This window comes from Mobula hypostoma, chromosome 3 (assembly GCF_963921235.1).
Source record: "Mobula hypostoma chromosome 3, sMobHyp1.1, whole genome shotgun sequence".
Taxonomy (NCBI): Eukaryota; Metazoa; Chordata; class Chondrichthyes; order Myliobatiformes; family Myliobatidae; genus Mobula; species Mobula hypostoma.
In genome coordinates, this window is record NC_086099.1 from 6680066 (window position 1) to 6695798 (window position 15733).

General features: G+C 43.0%; 1 protein-coding gene across 1 annotated transcript in view; it reads right to left on the minus strand.

Annotated features, from left to right (window-relative positions):
- Window positions 1-270: 270 nt before the first annotated feature.
- The window catches only part of acaa2 (acetyl-CoA acyltransferase 2), a 52695-nt gene continuing 37232 nt past the window's right edge, over window positions 271-15733 (minus strand). Inside the window, exons 6-10 of the mRNA XM_063042609.1 lie at window positions 15182-15357; window positions 11539-11668; window positions 10533-10603; window positions 6712-6866; window positions 271-669 (exon numbers count right to left, since the gene is read on the minus strand). Of these exons, the coding sequence (XP_062898679.1) occupies window positions 585-669; window positions 6712-6866; window positions 10533-10603; window positions 11539-11668; window positions 15182-15357 (617 nt within the window). The 3' untranslated portion in view covers window positions 271-584. The remainder of the gene's footprint in view (window positions 670-6711; window positions 6867-10532; window positions 10604-11538; window positions 11669-15181; window positions 15358-15733) is intronic.

The following is a 15733-nucleotide window of genomic DNA, read 5'->3' on the forward strand; positions in this document are numbered from 1 at the left end:
GGTCCTTGGTCCTTGAAGATTTCAGGTCACCTATACATTACAGGTTTGAGCCAAAAGAAAAAGCTCTGAATTTCATGACATTTTATTCATTTTTGAGCTTAAGTCTCAATTATCTGAATACCTGGGCAAAATTAAGAATTTCTCCCAATAATCTTAAAACTATGGCTTATGTTGTCCAACATTCTGTTGTCTGGACAAGATATTTTCCAAGAACAAAGGATTAAGGAAATTTTTCATTTAGTCATTTGAAAAAAAAATATTTTTAGCCAAAATAATAAGTAAGATTAGCATTTATTTGGCATATTTTAACAATTATATACTTTTCACAAAATTTCCATTTATTTTTTTCTTGCATAGCTGTAAGTAAAATATCAGTTCATATTCCCTGCACTGGTATTTTCCACTTCTAAATTATTGCTAATTTTTGTCCCCCAAAGAAAAGAATTCCAAATAGAATGGTTGCATAATCTTTAAAAGGAGAAGAAGTTGGATTTGAGAAGGAACGGTTGTGTCAGAAACAGAGGCTGCGACAAGCACCTGATAAAGTGGCTTTGATCCTGGAACTGAATACTTATTGCGTCATCTTACTTCATGTTCTCAATTATGACAGCGATCCCTTGGCCACCTCCAATGCATGCGGAACCCACTGCATATTTACCTCCCCGGCGCCTGAAACAACAAAAAAAAATGTAAGGGACACATCCAGCATTAATATTCATCAACAGTTTTTTGATATTTGGGATGATTGGGCCAATTTGCCCCCCACCCACCCATCCAATTACATAGAACATAGAACAGTAAAGCACAGGAACAGGCCATTTGGCCCATAACGTTGTGCTGAACTAAAATTAAATTTGTAATCAAATAGTCAACTAATCTCTTCTGCTTACACAATGTACATTTCCCTCCATTTTCCTCACATTCATGTGCCTATCTAGATGTCTCTTAAAAGTCTCTAATGTGTCTGCCTCTACCAGCACCCCAGGCAGTGCATTCCAGGCACTGACCACTCTCTGTAAAAAAAAAACTTGCTTCTCACATTTTTGAAATTAACACATCTCACCTTAAATGCATGAAATATTAGGTATTTCAACCCTGGGAAAAAGATATTTTCTGTCTACTTTATCTACGCCTCTCATAATCCTAAAAACCTCTATCAAATCTTTCCTCAGCCTCCGCCACTCCAGAGAAACCACCCCAAGTTTGTCCAACTTCTTGTTATAGCACATGTCCTCTAATCAGGCAGCATCCTGATAACAAACCCACACACAAAAAAAAAAATCAGCAGATAATGGAAATCCAAGGCAAAACACACAAAATGCTGGAGGAACTCAGCAGGCCAGGCAACATCTATGGAAAAGAGTAAACAGTTTACATTTCGGGCTCATGAAGGGTCTCAGCTGCAAACCTGCACTGTTAACTCTTGTCCATAGATGTCGTCTGGCCTGCTGAGCATCCTGATAAACCTCTTCTGCACCCTCTCCAAAAACCTCAATCATAGCTTATTTAAAATTACTATTTGCCACCATTGGCCTTGACAGCCATTCCTAATAAAACTCTTAAAAAGATTTATTTATCATATGTACATGGAAACAGACAGCGAAATGCATCAAGTCAACTCATATAACCATTTAACCATAACCATAAATTAAATCAACGTGGATCAATTGCAGGGAGGCTGGTTGGGCAATTCTGACTACCCGTTGTAGAGCCTTCCTGTCCGCCAGTGTAATTTCTGTACCGTGCAGTGGTGCAGCTTGTTAGGATGCTCTTTAGTGCATATCCGCAGAAGGAGGCGAGTATATAGACATGCATAGTCCAGCTCTCTTTAGCTTCCTCAGAAAGTAGAGACGTTGGTGAGCTTTCCTGATTGTGTAGAATGTGTTCTGGGACCATGAGAGATTGTTTGAGATGTGCACTCCTAGGAGTTTGAAACAGATCTCAATAAAGATAGGTGTATGGTGACGCATTTTGGAAAGTTAAACCAGTGAAGGATTTGTATTATGAATGGCCCGGCACTGTAGTGTTATGGAACAGAGGAATTTAAGACCACAAGTCATAGTTCATCGGAAGTGGCATCACAGGTCGACAGGTTGGTGAAAAAGACATTTAGCACGCTGGCTTTCATCAGTCAGGGCAATGAGTATTGGAGTCGGGACATTATGTTGCACCTGCACAACTCAAGAATGAGGCTGTATTTGGAGAGCCGTGTACAGTTTTAGCCACCATGTTATAGGAAGGCTCCTTAAGGTTGTCATAGCCAGGGAAGGTAGTGGGAATGAGCTCCCTTTACCTATTAAATGCTCCCAATGGCATGCATCTCTGCAACAATGGCATATAGTCTCTTACAACCAAGTCCAGCTCCTGGCATTCATACATGGCTTAGCTACTAACCCTGAGGGAACCTTTTATACTGATAGAAGAAGGGTCAAAGATGAGTTACTAGTGCCTTAAAACCATTTGCTCTGCGCATATGCGGCTTGTCTGTCGGGGTTGGCATCTCATGTAGGAGAAGGGAAGCTATACCCACTCATGGGGAAGGCTTCAAGAATAAACCCCGAGGAAAAATCTGGAGCTGGAGTCCCTAAGGCAGTTCTATGTTGAGTTCGATGCTGACTGGCAACTCCAGCGATGCCCCAGTGCCAAATCGTATCAACGTCTACCATTCCTTTGGGCTCGCCAGCTGCATGGAGAGGAGATGTCTGCTGCATTGGCAACATATCTTACCGCGCCCGCTTGTATGTCATGTAGGAAACAACATCCATGGTCAACCTGACCAACAGAGGGCCTCAAAATAAGGTTAGCTTTGTCACATATACATCATAAAACATAGAACATTACAGCACAGGTACAGGCACGTCACCCCATGATGTCTGCCAGCCTTTTAACCTACACTAAGATCAATCTAACCCTTCCCTCCCAGATAGCCCACCATTTTTCTTTCATCTATGTGCCTATCTAGGAGTCTCTTAAACACCCCTAATGTATCAGTCTCTACCACCACCCCTGGCACCCACCACTCTCGGTGTAAAAAAAAAGCTTCTCTAATATTCTACCCCTATACTTTCCTCCAATCACCTTAAAATTATGCCTCCCTGGAATTAGCCATTTCCACCCTGGGAAAAAGCCTGGCTATCCATTTGATCTATGCCTCTCATCACCTCCATAAGTCACCTCCACTCTAAATCTCTGCTATCTAGTTTTGGTCTCCCTTACCCTGTGATTAGTGGGCAAAATTAGGGCACATGGTACTGACATGGATTGAAAATTGGCTGGCTGACAGAAAACAAAGAGTAGCAATTAATGGGTCCCTTTTGGAATGGCAGGCGGTGACCAGTGGGGTACCGCAGGGTTCAGTGCTGGGACCACAGCTGTATACAATATATATTAATGATTTAGATGAGGGAATTAAAAGTAACATTAGCAAATTTGCCGATGACACAAAGCTGGGTGGCAGTGTGAAATGTGAGGGGGATGTTATGAGAATGCAGGGTGACTTGGACAGGTTGGGTGAGTGGGCAGATGCATGGCAGATGCAGTTTAATATGGATAAATGTGAGGTTATCCACTTTGGTGGTAAGAATGGGAAGGCAGATTATTATCTAAATGGAGTCAAGTTAGGAAAAGGGGAAGCACAACGAGATCTAGGTGTTCTTGTACATCAGTCACTGAAAGCAAGCATGCAAGTACAGCAGGCAGTGAAGAAAGCTAATGGCATGCTGGCCTTCATAACAAGGGGAATTGAGTATAAGAGCAAAGAGGTCCTTCTGCAGCTGTACAGGGCCCTGGTGAGGCCACACCTGGAGTACTGTGTGCAGTTTTGGTCTCCAAATTTGAGGAAGGACATTCTTGCTATTGAGGGAGTGCAGTGTAGGCTCATGAGGTTAATTCCCGGGATGGCAGGACTGTCATATGTTGAAAGATTGGAGAGACTGGGCTTGTATACTCTGGAATTTAGAAGGCTGAGAGGGGACCTTATTGAAACATATAAGATTATTAAGGGATTGGACACGCTGCAGGCAGGAAGCATGTTCCCGCTGATGGGTGAGTCCAGAAACACAGGCCACAGTTTAAGAATAATGGGTAGGCCAGTTAGAACGGAGTTGAGGAAAAACTTTTTCACCCAGAGAGTGGTGGATATATGGAATGCTCTGCCCCAGAAGGCTGTGGAGGCCAAGTCTCTGGAAGCTTTCAAGAAAGAGATGGATAGAGCTCTTAAAGATAGCGGAATCAAAGGTTATGGGGATAAGGCAGGAACTGGATACTGATTGTGGATGATCAGCCATGATCACAGTGAATGGCGGTGCTGGCTTGAAGGGCCAAATGGCCTACTCTTGCACCTATTGTCTATTGTCTACTGAAAGAGTAACCTTTTCCATAGATGCTGCCTGGCCTGCTGAGTTCCTCCAGCATTTTTGTGTTGTGTTGTTTTGTGTTAACAACCAACACAATCCAAGAATTGTGGGAAGCATGCAAGTGTCACCACAATTCCGGCAGTAAAATAGAATGCTCACAACTTATTAACCCTAACCCGTACGTCTTTGGAATTGGGAGGAAACTGGAGCACCTGGAGGAGACATACGTAGTTGCTGGGAGAACGTACAAAATCCCCACAGACAGCCATGGGAATCGAACCCTGATTGGTGATTGCTGGGCTGTAAAGGGATTGCACTAACTTATGCCACCATGCCACCCAGATACAAGGAAACTGAAAAGAGTGCAGAAGAGATGTACGAGGATGGTTCCAAGACTAGAGGGCCTGAGTTATAAAGGGGGAGGGGAGGGAACGTCGACTCAGACCATGAGAGGCCTGCGTCGGGCATTTTCATGCCTTACAAGGCGCAGATTGGAAGCCTGTGTGGGGCACCACTCCTCACACAGACACTAGATCAATGTGTGGTTCAGTGCCTTGCTCAAGGACACAAACACGCTGCCACAGCTGAGGTTCAAACTAGCGACCTTCAGATCACTAGACAAATGCCTTAACCACTTGGCCACGTGCCAAGGAGATGTTGGCCAAATTAGGCCTTTATCGTTCAGAATGTAACAGAAACATTGGAACATTTTAGAAACACATTCTATCCCCTGTGAGATTTATGAATGGACCATGAATACTACCTCACTATTTTTGCACCACTTAATCTTTTAATATATCTGTATATAAAATAGCAGAATTGGAGTGCCAAGGTAAAGAGTTTGTATGTCCTGCCCTTAGAATGCATGGGCTTCCTCCTCGTGCTCCTGTCTCCTTCCACGGTCCAAAGACGTACTGGTTGGGAGGTTAATTGGTCATTGTAAATTGTCTTTGATTAGGCTAGGGTTAAATGGGAGTTTGCTGCGCTGTGTGGCTTGAAGGGCTGAAAAGGCTTATTCTGTGCTGTATCTCAATAAATGAAATTATTTTTATAAAATGCAGTGAATTCCAGTTAATTGGAACACACCAGTACATTTTGGCCCAATTAAGTGGCTGCTCCAATTAGCTGAAGTTTCATAGAAATAATTAAAAGGCATAACAAAGACAAACTACTGTTGAACTGAATAACAAATTAGGTATTTAGTTGAAATACAGAACAAATTAGAGCACTACCAATATTATTACAGTATGCATTTTTCCTAATAGTTATTGACAAAAGAACTCATCGGACTGACTGTATATAAACAAAATCAGCACATATACATAGTGCAGATAATGGACTGCCTTTATTGCCTTCCTGTATAAAGTCAAAATATAAAATAAAATTATCAAAAATCACTGCTTAACATAACACAAGCATATGCAACTGACACTATTTAAAAACTGTTTGCTCGGTAATGTCTAACAACCGTTTCTAGCATCTCCAAGCTTGAAACCGCTGTAAGCAAAACTGTTATGAATTGTTTTACTGCTTATTTCTTGTCACCCATCAGTGACAAAAAATCACTACTTACTGAACACAAACACATGCAAAAGATGTTACTTAAAAATTGCTCACTCTGAACACGGTAGTGTCTAATGGTCACACGAGTGCACATGTCTGATGCTAGGTAGAAACCATACGTGAACATTCTGCTGTCCCAATTAAGTGGCGTAGTGTCCCAAATATACAAAGGGAATCTCAGCTATTTTCTCAATTAGTTTTCATTCTTTAAGAGTTGTCCCAAATAAGTGGTTGCCCTGATTAGCAGATGGCTCAAATAACTGGAATCCACTGTATTTCTTATAGTAATATATGTTTTTTTTTGTGTATTGTACTGTACCACCACCGCAAAACAAATTTTACAACATATGTCTGTGATATTAAAGCCAATTCTGAATGAGGAGTGACCACATTTGTTCGATGGTTATGTGCCGTGTCATATGACGTAGGCGATCATAGTCTTTCCATGATCATGATTGTTTTTCACAAATTTCACTACAGCAGTGGTTTGACATTGGCAATGTATTTTCAAGAAGGGTGACACCAGCCATTATCAATACTCTTCAGAGGTAGTCTGCTTGGGGTCAATAGTCGCATAACCTGGACTTGTATAGGTACCAGGTGTTCCATGGCTTCACATGACCCAGATAAGGGGGAAGGAGTGGCTAAATAGGTGCTACAACTTGCCCAAGGGTGACCTGCAGGCTAGCAGGGGGATGGAGCATCTATGCTCCTTTGGTAGAGATGCATCTCCAGCCCACCACACTAGACCCTAAAGAAATGGTTAAAATTATGATAGGCATGTTTGTCATACCTGAGCTCATGAACCAGATGTGCTGTTATCCTGGTTCCTGATGCCCCCAGAGGGTGTCCTAATGCAATAGCGCCTCCATTTACATTGGTGTTTTCAGGATCCAAGTTCAGAGCCTTCTGCACAGACAAGAACTGAGGGGCAAATGCTTCATTGACCTTTTTGGTAAAAGACACATAACAATCAGTGACAGCAGACGTTGAAGGATTTTGAACAAAATAAAATGTTCACCTTGGTTACTCATTTACTAACTCAGTGAATTGCTGTACCTCAGCTTAGAATTCCCAACCCAGCTCCCACCATTCATACAGACAAAGTTAATTTTCAACATAGAACACTACAGCACAGTACAAGTCCAACAGCCCATAACGTTGTGTCGAGTTTTTAACCTACCCCAAGTTCAATTTAATCCTGTCCTCTTACATAGCCCTCCATTTTTCCATCATCCATGTGCCTATCTAAGAGTCTCTTAAATGTCCCTAATGTATCTGCCTCTACAACCACTCCTGGCAGCGTGTTCCATACCCCCACTACTGTGTAAATAGAAACACTGACATCCTCCTTATAATTTTCTCCAACTAACTTAAAATTATGCCTAATTGTATTAGCAATTTCCACCATGGGAAGTCGTCTCTGGCTATCCACACGATCTATGCCTTATCATCAAGTTCACCTCTATCAGGTCACCTCTCATCATCCTTTGCTCCAAAGAGAAACTCCCTAGCTCACCCAATCTTTCCTCATAACATATGCTTTGCAATCCAGGCAGTATCTTGGTAAATCTCCTCTGTACCCAGTCTAAGATGTCCATATCCTTCCAATAATTGGGCAACCAGAACGAACACAGCATTCCAAGTGTGGTCTAACCAGGACTGTTTCACAAATAGTATGAAGACAGGTAAAGAAGCTGGAAACATTTGTCCTCCTAACCCTTATTCATGCATTGTTGGAATCTGGTAAGGCATTTTAATTACTTAACACTCCACATAGAATTGTGTTATCTCTTAAAATGCCTACCATTTTACCATATGCCCCTTGGAGGACATATGGTAGCTCATGATAAAATGGCGGAGCAGACTCGACGGGCCGAATGGCCGACTTCTGCTCCTTTTTCTTATGGTCTTATGGACATTCAACTTACTCTTGGTAATTCTTCTCTGCACCCTTTCTAAACTATTAACTATAATTTGCTCCAGCGGAAAGTGAATAAAAATCCAACATTGCTTAGAAAGTTGGCTTTGTGAATGTTGCAGGACATAGAAACATAGAAAACCTACAGCACAGTACAGGCCCTTCGGCCCCCAATGCTGTGCCGAATATGTCCCTGCTTTAGAAGATACTAGGCTTACCCATAGCCCTCTATTTTTCTAAGCTCCATGTACCTATCCAAAAGTCTCTTGAAAGACCCTATCGTATCCACCTCCACCACTGTTGCCAGCAGCCCATTCTACGCACTCAACACTCTCTGCATAAAAAACTTGCCCCTGACATCTCCTCTGTACCTACTCCCCAGCACCTTAAACCTGTGTCCTCTTGCGGCAACCATTTCAGCCCTGGGAAAAAGCCTCTGACTATCCACATGATCAATGCCTCTCATCATCTTATACACCTCCATCAGGTCACCTCTCATCCTCCGTCGCTCCAAGGAGAAAAGGCCGGGTTCACTCAACCTGTTTTCATAAGGCATGCTCCCCAATCCAGGCAACATCCTTGTAAATCTCCTCTGCAGCCTTTCTATGGCTTCCACATCCTTCCTATAGTGAGGCAACCAGAACTCAACACAGTACTCCAAGTGTGGTCTGACCAGGGTCCTATATGACTGCAACATTACCTCTTGGCTCCTAAATTCAATTCCATGATTGATGAAGGCCAATACACCGTATGCCTTCTTAACCACACAGTCAACCTGCACAGCTGCTTTGAGCGTCCTATGGACTCAGACCCCAAGATCTCTATGATCCTCCATACCGCCAACAGTCTTACCATTAATACTATATTTTGCCATCATATTTGACCTACCAAAATGAACCACTTCACACTTATCTAGGTTGAACTCCATCTGCCACTTCTCAGCCCAGTTTTGCATCCTACTAATGTCCCGCTGTAACCTCTGACAGCCCTCCACACAATCCACAACACCTCCAACCTTTGTGTCATCAGCAAACTTACTAACCCATCCCTCCACTTCCTCATCCAGGTCATTTATAAAAATCATGAAGAGTAAGGGTCCCAGAACAGATCCCTGAGGCACACCACTGGTCACCGACCTCCATGCAGAATATGACCCATCTACAACCACTCTTTGCCTTCTGTGGGCAAGCCAGTTCTGGAGCCACAAAGCAATGTCCCCTTGGATCCCATGCCTCCTTACTTTCTCAATAAGCCTTGCATTGGGTACCTTATCAAATGCCTTGCTGAAATCTATATACACTGCATCTACTGTTTTCCTTCTACTGTGTTTAGTCACATCCTCAAGATATTCAATCAGGCTCATAAGGCAGGACCTGCTCTTGATAAAGCCATGCCTACTATTCCTAATCATATTATGCCTCTCCAAATGTTCATAAATCCCGCCTCTCAGGATCTTCTCCATCAACTTACGAACCACTGAAGTAAGACTCACTGGTCGATAATTTCCTGGACTATCTCTACTCCCTTGCTTGAATAAAGGAACATCATCCACAACCCTCCAATCCTCTGGAAACTCCAATCCTCAGGCCCCATTGCCGACCATTCTGCTAAAATCTTGGATAAAGCAAATCCAGATTCACCAGCACCACCAGATTCAGGAACGGTTATTACCCCTCAACCATCAGGCTCTTGAACCAAAGGGGACAAATTCACTCACCCCATCACTGGACTGTTTCCACAACCCATAGACTCACTTACAAGGGCTCTTCATTTCATGGTCTCAATATTTATTGCTTATTTATTGTTATTATTGTTATTTTGTTTTTTTTCCCCTCTTTTGTATTTGTAGAGCTTGTTGTATTTTGCACATTGGTTGTTTGTCTCGTTCTTTTGTGTGTTTTTTCATCGATTCTAATGCGTTCTTTGCAATTATTGTGAATGCCCACAAGAAAATGAATCTCAGGGTTGTATATGGCAACGTATATGGACTTTGATAATAATTTTACTTAGAACTTTGGTGTTAACATAAAGCATTGTGATGCAGGAAATTTACCACAGGGAAGCTGAAGTTGTACGTTGTGGAGGATCAGAAAACATGAGTCAGGCACCTTACATTGTTCAAAATATGAATCTCAGGGTTGTATATAGTGACATGTATGTACTTCGATAATAAATTTACTTTGAACTTTGAGAAGGAAATTGCCGCAAACAGGATAACGAGGATTCACGAATAAGGATCAGAAAAAAAGGAAGAGGTTCTCCAGGCCCAACGAGCCCACTCCACCCAGTTACACCCTTACGACCAATGAACCTACTAACCTGTACACCTTTGGAATGTGGGAGGAAGCCGGAGCACTCAGACAAAACCCATGCTGTCATGGGGAGAATGGACAGTCCTCACAGACAGTAGGGGGAATTGAAACCCGATCATTGAGCATCTTCGCTCCTTCTGCAACAGGGAGGATTTCCCAGTGCCCAACCATTTTAATTCCACTTCCCATGCCCATGCTGACAAGTCCATCCATGCCCTCCTCTACTACCACAATGGAGGAGCAACACTTTATATTCTGTCTGGGTGGCCTCCAACCTTACAGACAGCAATGGAATTGAGCTCGGTTTGCCAGCGCTGTATTAGAATTACGTTAACACATTAACCTCTATGTTAATGTGCCACCCCAAATACAAATACAGACCTCTACTAAATCCATGTCTTTCAAGGATAATCCTGCTTTCTTCAGAACCCCATTGATTGCAGGCACGGGACCTGTCAGAGATAGATAAAAAGAGTTCATTAATAAGGGAGCAGTTTTGAAGTTAGACCATAAGACATACCAGCAGAATTCAACACATTCAGTCTGCTCTGCCATTCAATCATGGCTAGGTTGAGGTTGTATAAGACATTGGATAGGAATGTCATAAGACATTGCTTAAGAGAAGTTTGGATAGGAACATGGAGCAAGGAGGGCTATGGTCCAGGTGCCGTTCGATGGGAGTAGGGAAATTAATAGGCCTGCATGGACTAGATGGACTGAAGAGCTTGCTTCTGTACTGTAGTGTTCTATACCTCTAAATAAGATCATGCACTCCTAAATAACTGGAGCAAATAATGTCAGTATTCAGTCTTTAAGTGTATTATTTAATTACCTGTGTAATAGTTCATCACAAATTGTACAATAACAAGAGAGAATCTGCAGATGCTGGAAATCAAAGCAACACACACAAAATGCTTAGACCCTTCAGCCCGAAACATCGACTGTAATTTTTCCCCATAGATGCTGCCTGGCCTGCTGAGTTCCTCCAGCACCGTGTGTGCATTGCATAAATTGTACACTAATCGTTTACTAGCCTGGCATGCACTAGTTCAAAATTAGTGGGCGCCATGGTAGCACAGTGGTTAGCGCGACGCTACTACAGCTTGGGGCGTGGAGAGTTAGCAGGTCAATTCCATTGTCATCTGTAAGGAGTTTGTACGTTCTCCCTGTGGAATGCATGGGTTTTCTCCAGGTGCTCCAGCTTCCTCCCACAGTCCAAAGTTGTATCAGTTAGGTTAATTGGTCATTGTAAATTGTCCTGCAATTAAGAGTAGGGTTAAATCTGGGGTTGCTGGGCAGTATGGCTCAAAGGGCCAGAAGGGTCTATACTGTGCAAATCTCAACAAATGAGCAAGCAAACAAACAGTTACACAGCAGTAGGACTCACCAATTCCCATAATGCTTGGATCACACCCACTTGCATGGTAAGCCACTACTCTGGCCAATGGTGTCAAATTGTGTTTGTGAACTGCCTCTTCACTTGATAATATCACTGCAGCAGCTCCATCACACACTCCCTATTGGAAATACAGCAAAAATATCATTAGGAAAAAAAGCAGAGTTTGGTCAAAACCTATTAAAGCCCAACATCTGTGTTTCCATGTCCAGTGGAGGCTGGAGACCGAAGACAAAGGTGTATCCTGGGGTGGGAGAACTGTGTACGTGTGTGGGGCGGGTAGGAGGGAGGAACAGGGGCGTGTTTTGCTACTGTTGTTTTGTTGCTTGTCTGTTTTGTTGTGTTCCGAGTTGTTCTCCCGAGCATCTGAAGGCACATTACATAGAACATAGAATAGTACAGCACAGTACAGGCCCTTCGGCCCACAATGTTGTGCCGACCCTTAAACCCTGCTTCCCATATAAGCCCCCACCTTAGATTCCTCCATATACCTGTCTAGTAGTCTCTTAAACTTCACTAGTGTATCTGCCTCCACCACTGACTCAGGCAGTGCATTCCACGCACCAACCACTCTCTGAGTAAAAAATCTTCCTCTAATATCCCCCTTGAACTTCCCACCCCTTACATTAAAGCCATGTCCTCTTGTATTGAGCAGTGGTGCCCTGGGGAAGAGGCGCTGGCTATCCATTCTATCTATTCCTCTTATTATCTTGTACACCTCTATCATGTCTCCTCTCATCCTCCTTCTCTCCAAAGAGTAAAGCCCTAGCTCCCTTAATCTCTGATCATAATGCATACTCTCTAAACCAGGCAGCCAGAATGCAGACTGCCCCCAGCACATACTTGGGTGTGTTGGTTCTTTACATAAACATATTTCACATGTTTCGATGACACATGATAAATAATCTTGAACTTACTTAATTCTTCTTGTTAACTACTCCCAGCCTGATTTAGTTAGGAATTGGATTCCTAACTTTTGATGAGATAATTAGACCATTAGCCATGCTGTAGGAGCAGAATTGGGCCATTCAGCCTATCAAGTCTCTCCACCATTCCATCATGGCTGATTTACTTTCCCTCTCAACCACAGTCTCCTGCTCTCTCCCCTCAATCTTTGATATCCGTACTAATCAAGAACCTACCAATCTATGCTTTAGATATACTTAGTTACCTGGCCTCCACAGCCGTCGGTGGCAATGGATTCCACAGAGTCACCACCACCTGGCTAAAGAAATTCCTCCTCATCTCCATTCTAAAAGGAGATGTGTCAGCATTCTGACCTGTACAAGAGTCTGGACAGAACACAGCTCTGATACAGCTTCACCTTGGTGTGGAGACTGTACTTGGTTGATTCCCATACGTATGTTGGTCATTGATCTGAAGATGTTTCTAGCTTTGCTGAGTCTCTATTGGATGCCATATGCCTTGACAGGAGGAGGAGACTCTCCATTGAGAGTCACGGTCTCAGTCTTTCTCTTCATAGTTATTAACTTTTTGAAGTATCGAAATAGATCCATTTTCATTCCAGGCCATTTCTGGCATCGCCAAGCCCCACAGCTTGAAACTGCAGTGAACAAAGCAGTTCTGAATTGTCTTACTGCATAATTCTCGCAAATGATCAGTGTCAACAAAACACTGCTTTTTGAACACAAGCACACACAACTGGTGCTATTTAAAACATGTTCAATCCAAGCACAGTGTAATGTCTGACGCCCTGATGCTTGTTAGAGACTGTCTCCTGGCCCAGTTAAGTGCCATTGATCTGAAGATGTCTCAAATAAATGAAGGGGAACCCGGCCATTTTCTCGATTTGTTTTTATTCTTCAAGAGTTGTCACAAATAAACGGCTGCCTCATTAACCGATGGCCCAATTAACTGGAATCCACTGTACTTTGTCAAGCTCAATTCAAGGGCTCAGAGGATGAGTGACCTGTGAACTTTTACAGTGAGGGTTAAGTAGCAGATAAGCTGAAATAGAAGAGATGTAACAGGCATGTAACAGGTTAAAGTGGATGTGCAGGAAAGAGCTCACTTCAGGATCAAATCAAAAGTCTAGATAGTACACAGATAAAGTCATCTGGGTACAGAATGCACTGTTTGTCTTATTTGAAGTAGCAGAGATGTTCCCAAGAGCAACACGTGATATGACAACATTTGACAGCCATGCAAGGTCATATTTTGACAGCTGGGTGAAACGTTGGTCAAAGAAATAGATTTTCTTTAGATGACATGGTAGTATAGTGGGTAGCGGGTAGTGGGCAGCATAATGCTATTACAGCGTCAGTGACTGGGTTCGATTCCCACAACTACCCGCAAGGAGTTTGTACATTCTCCCCATGGGTTTCCTTCCACATTCTAGAGTCACACGGGTTAGTAGGTTAATCGGCCACATGGTGTAATTTGGTGGCCCGAGCTCGTTGGGCCGGAAGGCCGCGTTACCACACTCTATCTTTAAATAAATAAATTAAAATTTTGATAAGGATTTCTAAGCTGACACTTTCCCATGACACAGGATGCCATTCAGCCCATCTAGCCAATACCAGTTTGCAGAGCTATCCCATTCCTCCATGTATCTCATTATAATCTATTCTCTCACACATACTAATTACACCCTGTTGTTTCTCTTATCACCTATTTTCAAGTCAAGTTTATTGTGATTTAACTACATACATGTATACTGTATACTGTCAAACGAGACAGTGTTTCTCTGAACCAGGGTGGGTGTACATAAATAATAAAGTAACGATGAAATCTACAGATGAATTACACCTAACTAAATTAAACTGCATAAATTAAATATTGTAAGAAACAGAACAGACTAACTAGCGACACTGTGCATGTGATGTGGCTGGAAGTTCAGAAGCCTAATGGCCTGGGGGAAGAAGCTATTTCCCATCTTGACCATTCTTGTTTTTAATGCATCGGAGTCTCCTGCCTGATGGCAGAAAGTCAAAGAGGATGCTCGATGGATGGGTGGGATCCTTAGTAATACTAAGGGCACTGCATACGTAGTGCTCCTGATAAGTGTCCCCGATGGATGGTAGGGAGAACCCTATGATCTTCTCAGCTGTACTCACAGTCCTTTGTAGGGACTTCAGATCCGATGCTCCATCCCCCTGCTGGGAGCAAAGTAAGAAGCTGGGAGGTGATAATTGAGAAAGGTAAGGGACCGGAGAAGGAGGATCCTGACAGGAGAGGAGAGTGGACCATGGGAGAAGGGAAAGGAGGGGAACCAGGGGGAGGTGATAGGCGGGTGAAGAGAAGTAGTAAGAGGCCAGGGTGGGGAATAGAAGAAGGGGGAGGGGAAAAGAATTACCAGAAAAATAAATCGTTATTCATGCTGTCAGGTTGGAGGCTACCCAGATGGAATATGAGGTGTTGCTCCTCCACCCCAAGAGTGGTCGCACTGTGGCAAAAAGATAAGGACATGTCGGAACAGGAACAGGAACAGGGACAGGAACTAAAATGGTTGGCTACTGGGAAGTCGTGTTTTCAGTGAATGGAACAGAAGTGCTCGACAAAGCAGTCCCCCAATTTACGTTGGGTCTCACCAGTGCAGAGGAGTATATAAAACTACTTGACAGTAAACCTTGTCAATGCAGCTATTTGACGAGGAAAGTGCACTGGAACTTACTGAGGCATTTGCTGCTGTGATAGTGCCATTTTCCTTGAACACAGTTGGTAGCTTGGCCATCTGCTCCGCCGTGGTCTGAGGTCTGGGGTGCTCGTCCTGTGCTAAAGCTTCCTTTCCTTTCTTGGTTTTCACATCTATGGGAGCCATCTCTTCATTGAAGTAACCAGCATCATGAGCTGCATCACATCAACAGCAACACAATAATGTACAGTTTATCACAGTAAATGCATATATACATCCTCTAAGCCGCTGCTAGACTTTTAACCAAAACCAGGATGAGGGACCAGATCACACCCATCCTAGCTACTCTGCATCGGCTTCTTGTATCCTTAAGAACTGATTTTAAAGCCTTCTTGCTTGTTTTTAACGCTCTCGGTGGTCTGGGACCAGAGTACATCACAGAATTGCTTTTGTTTTATAATCCTGCTCGAGCTCTCAGGTCCTCGTCCACTGGTTTCTTAAATTTAAACTATCTCCCTCAAAAGACAATTAGCAGGACAGCTTTTTTTGAACGATGCTCTTAAAATGTGGAATCTAATACCTAAAACTACA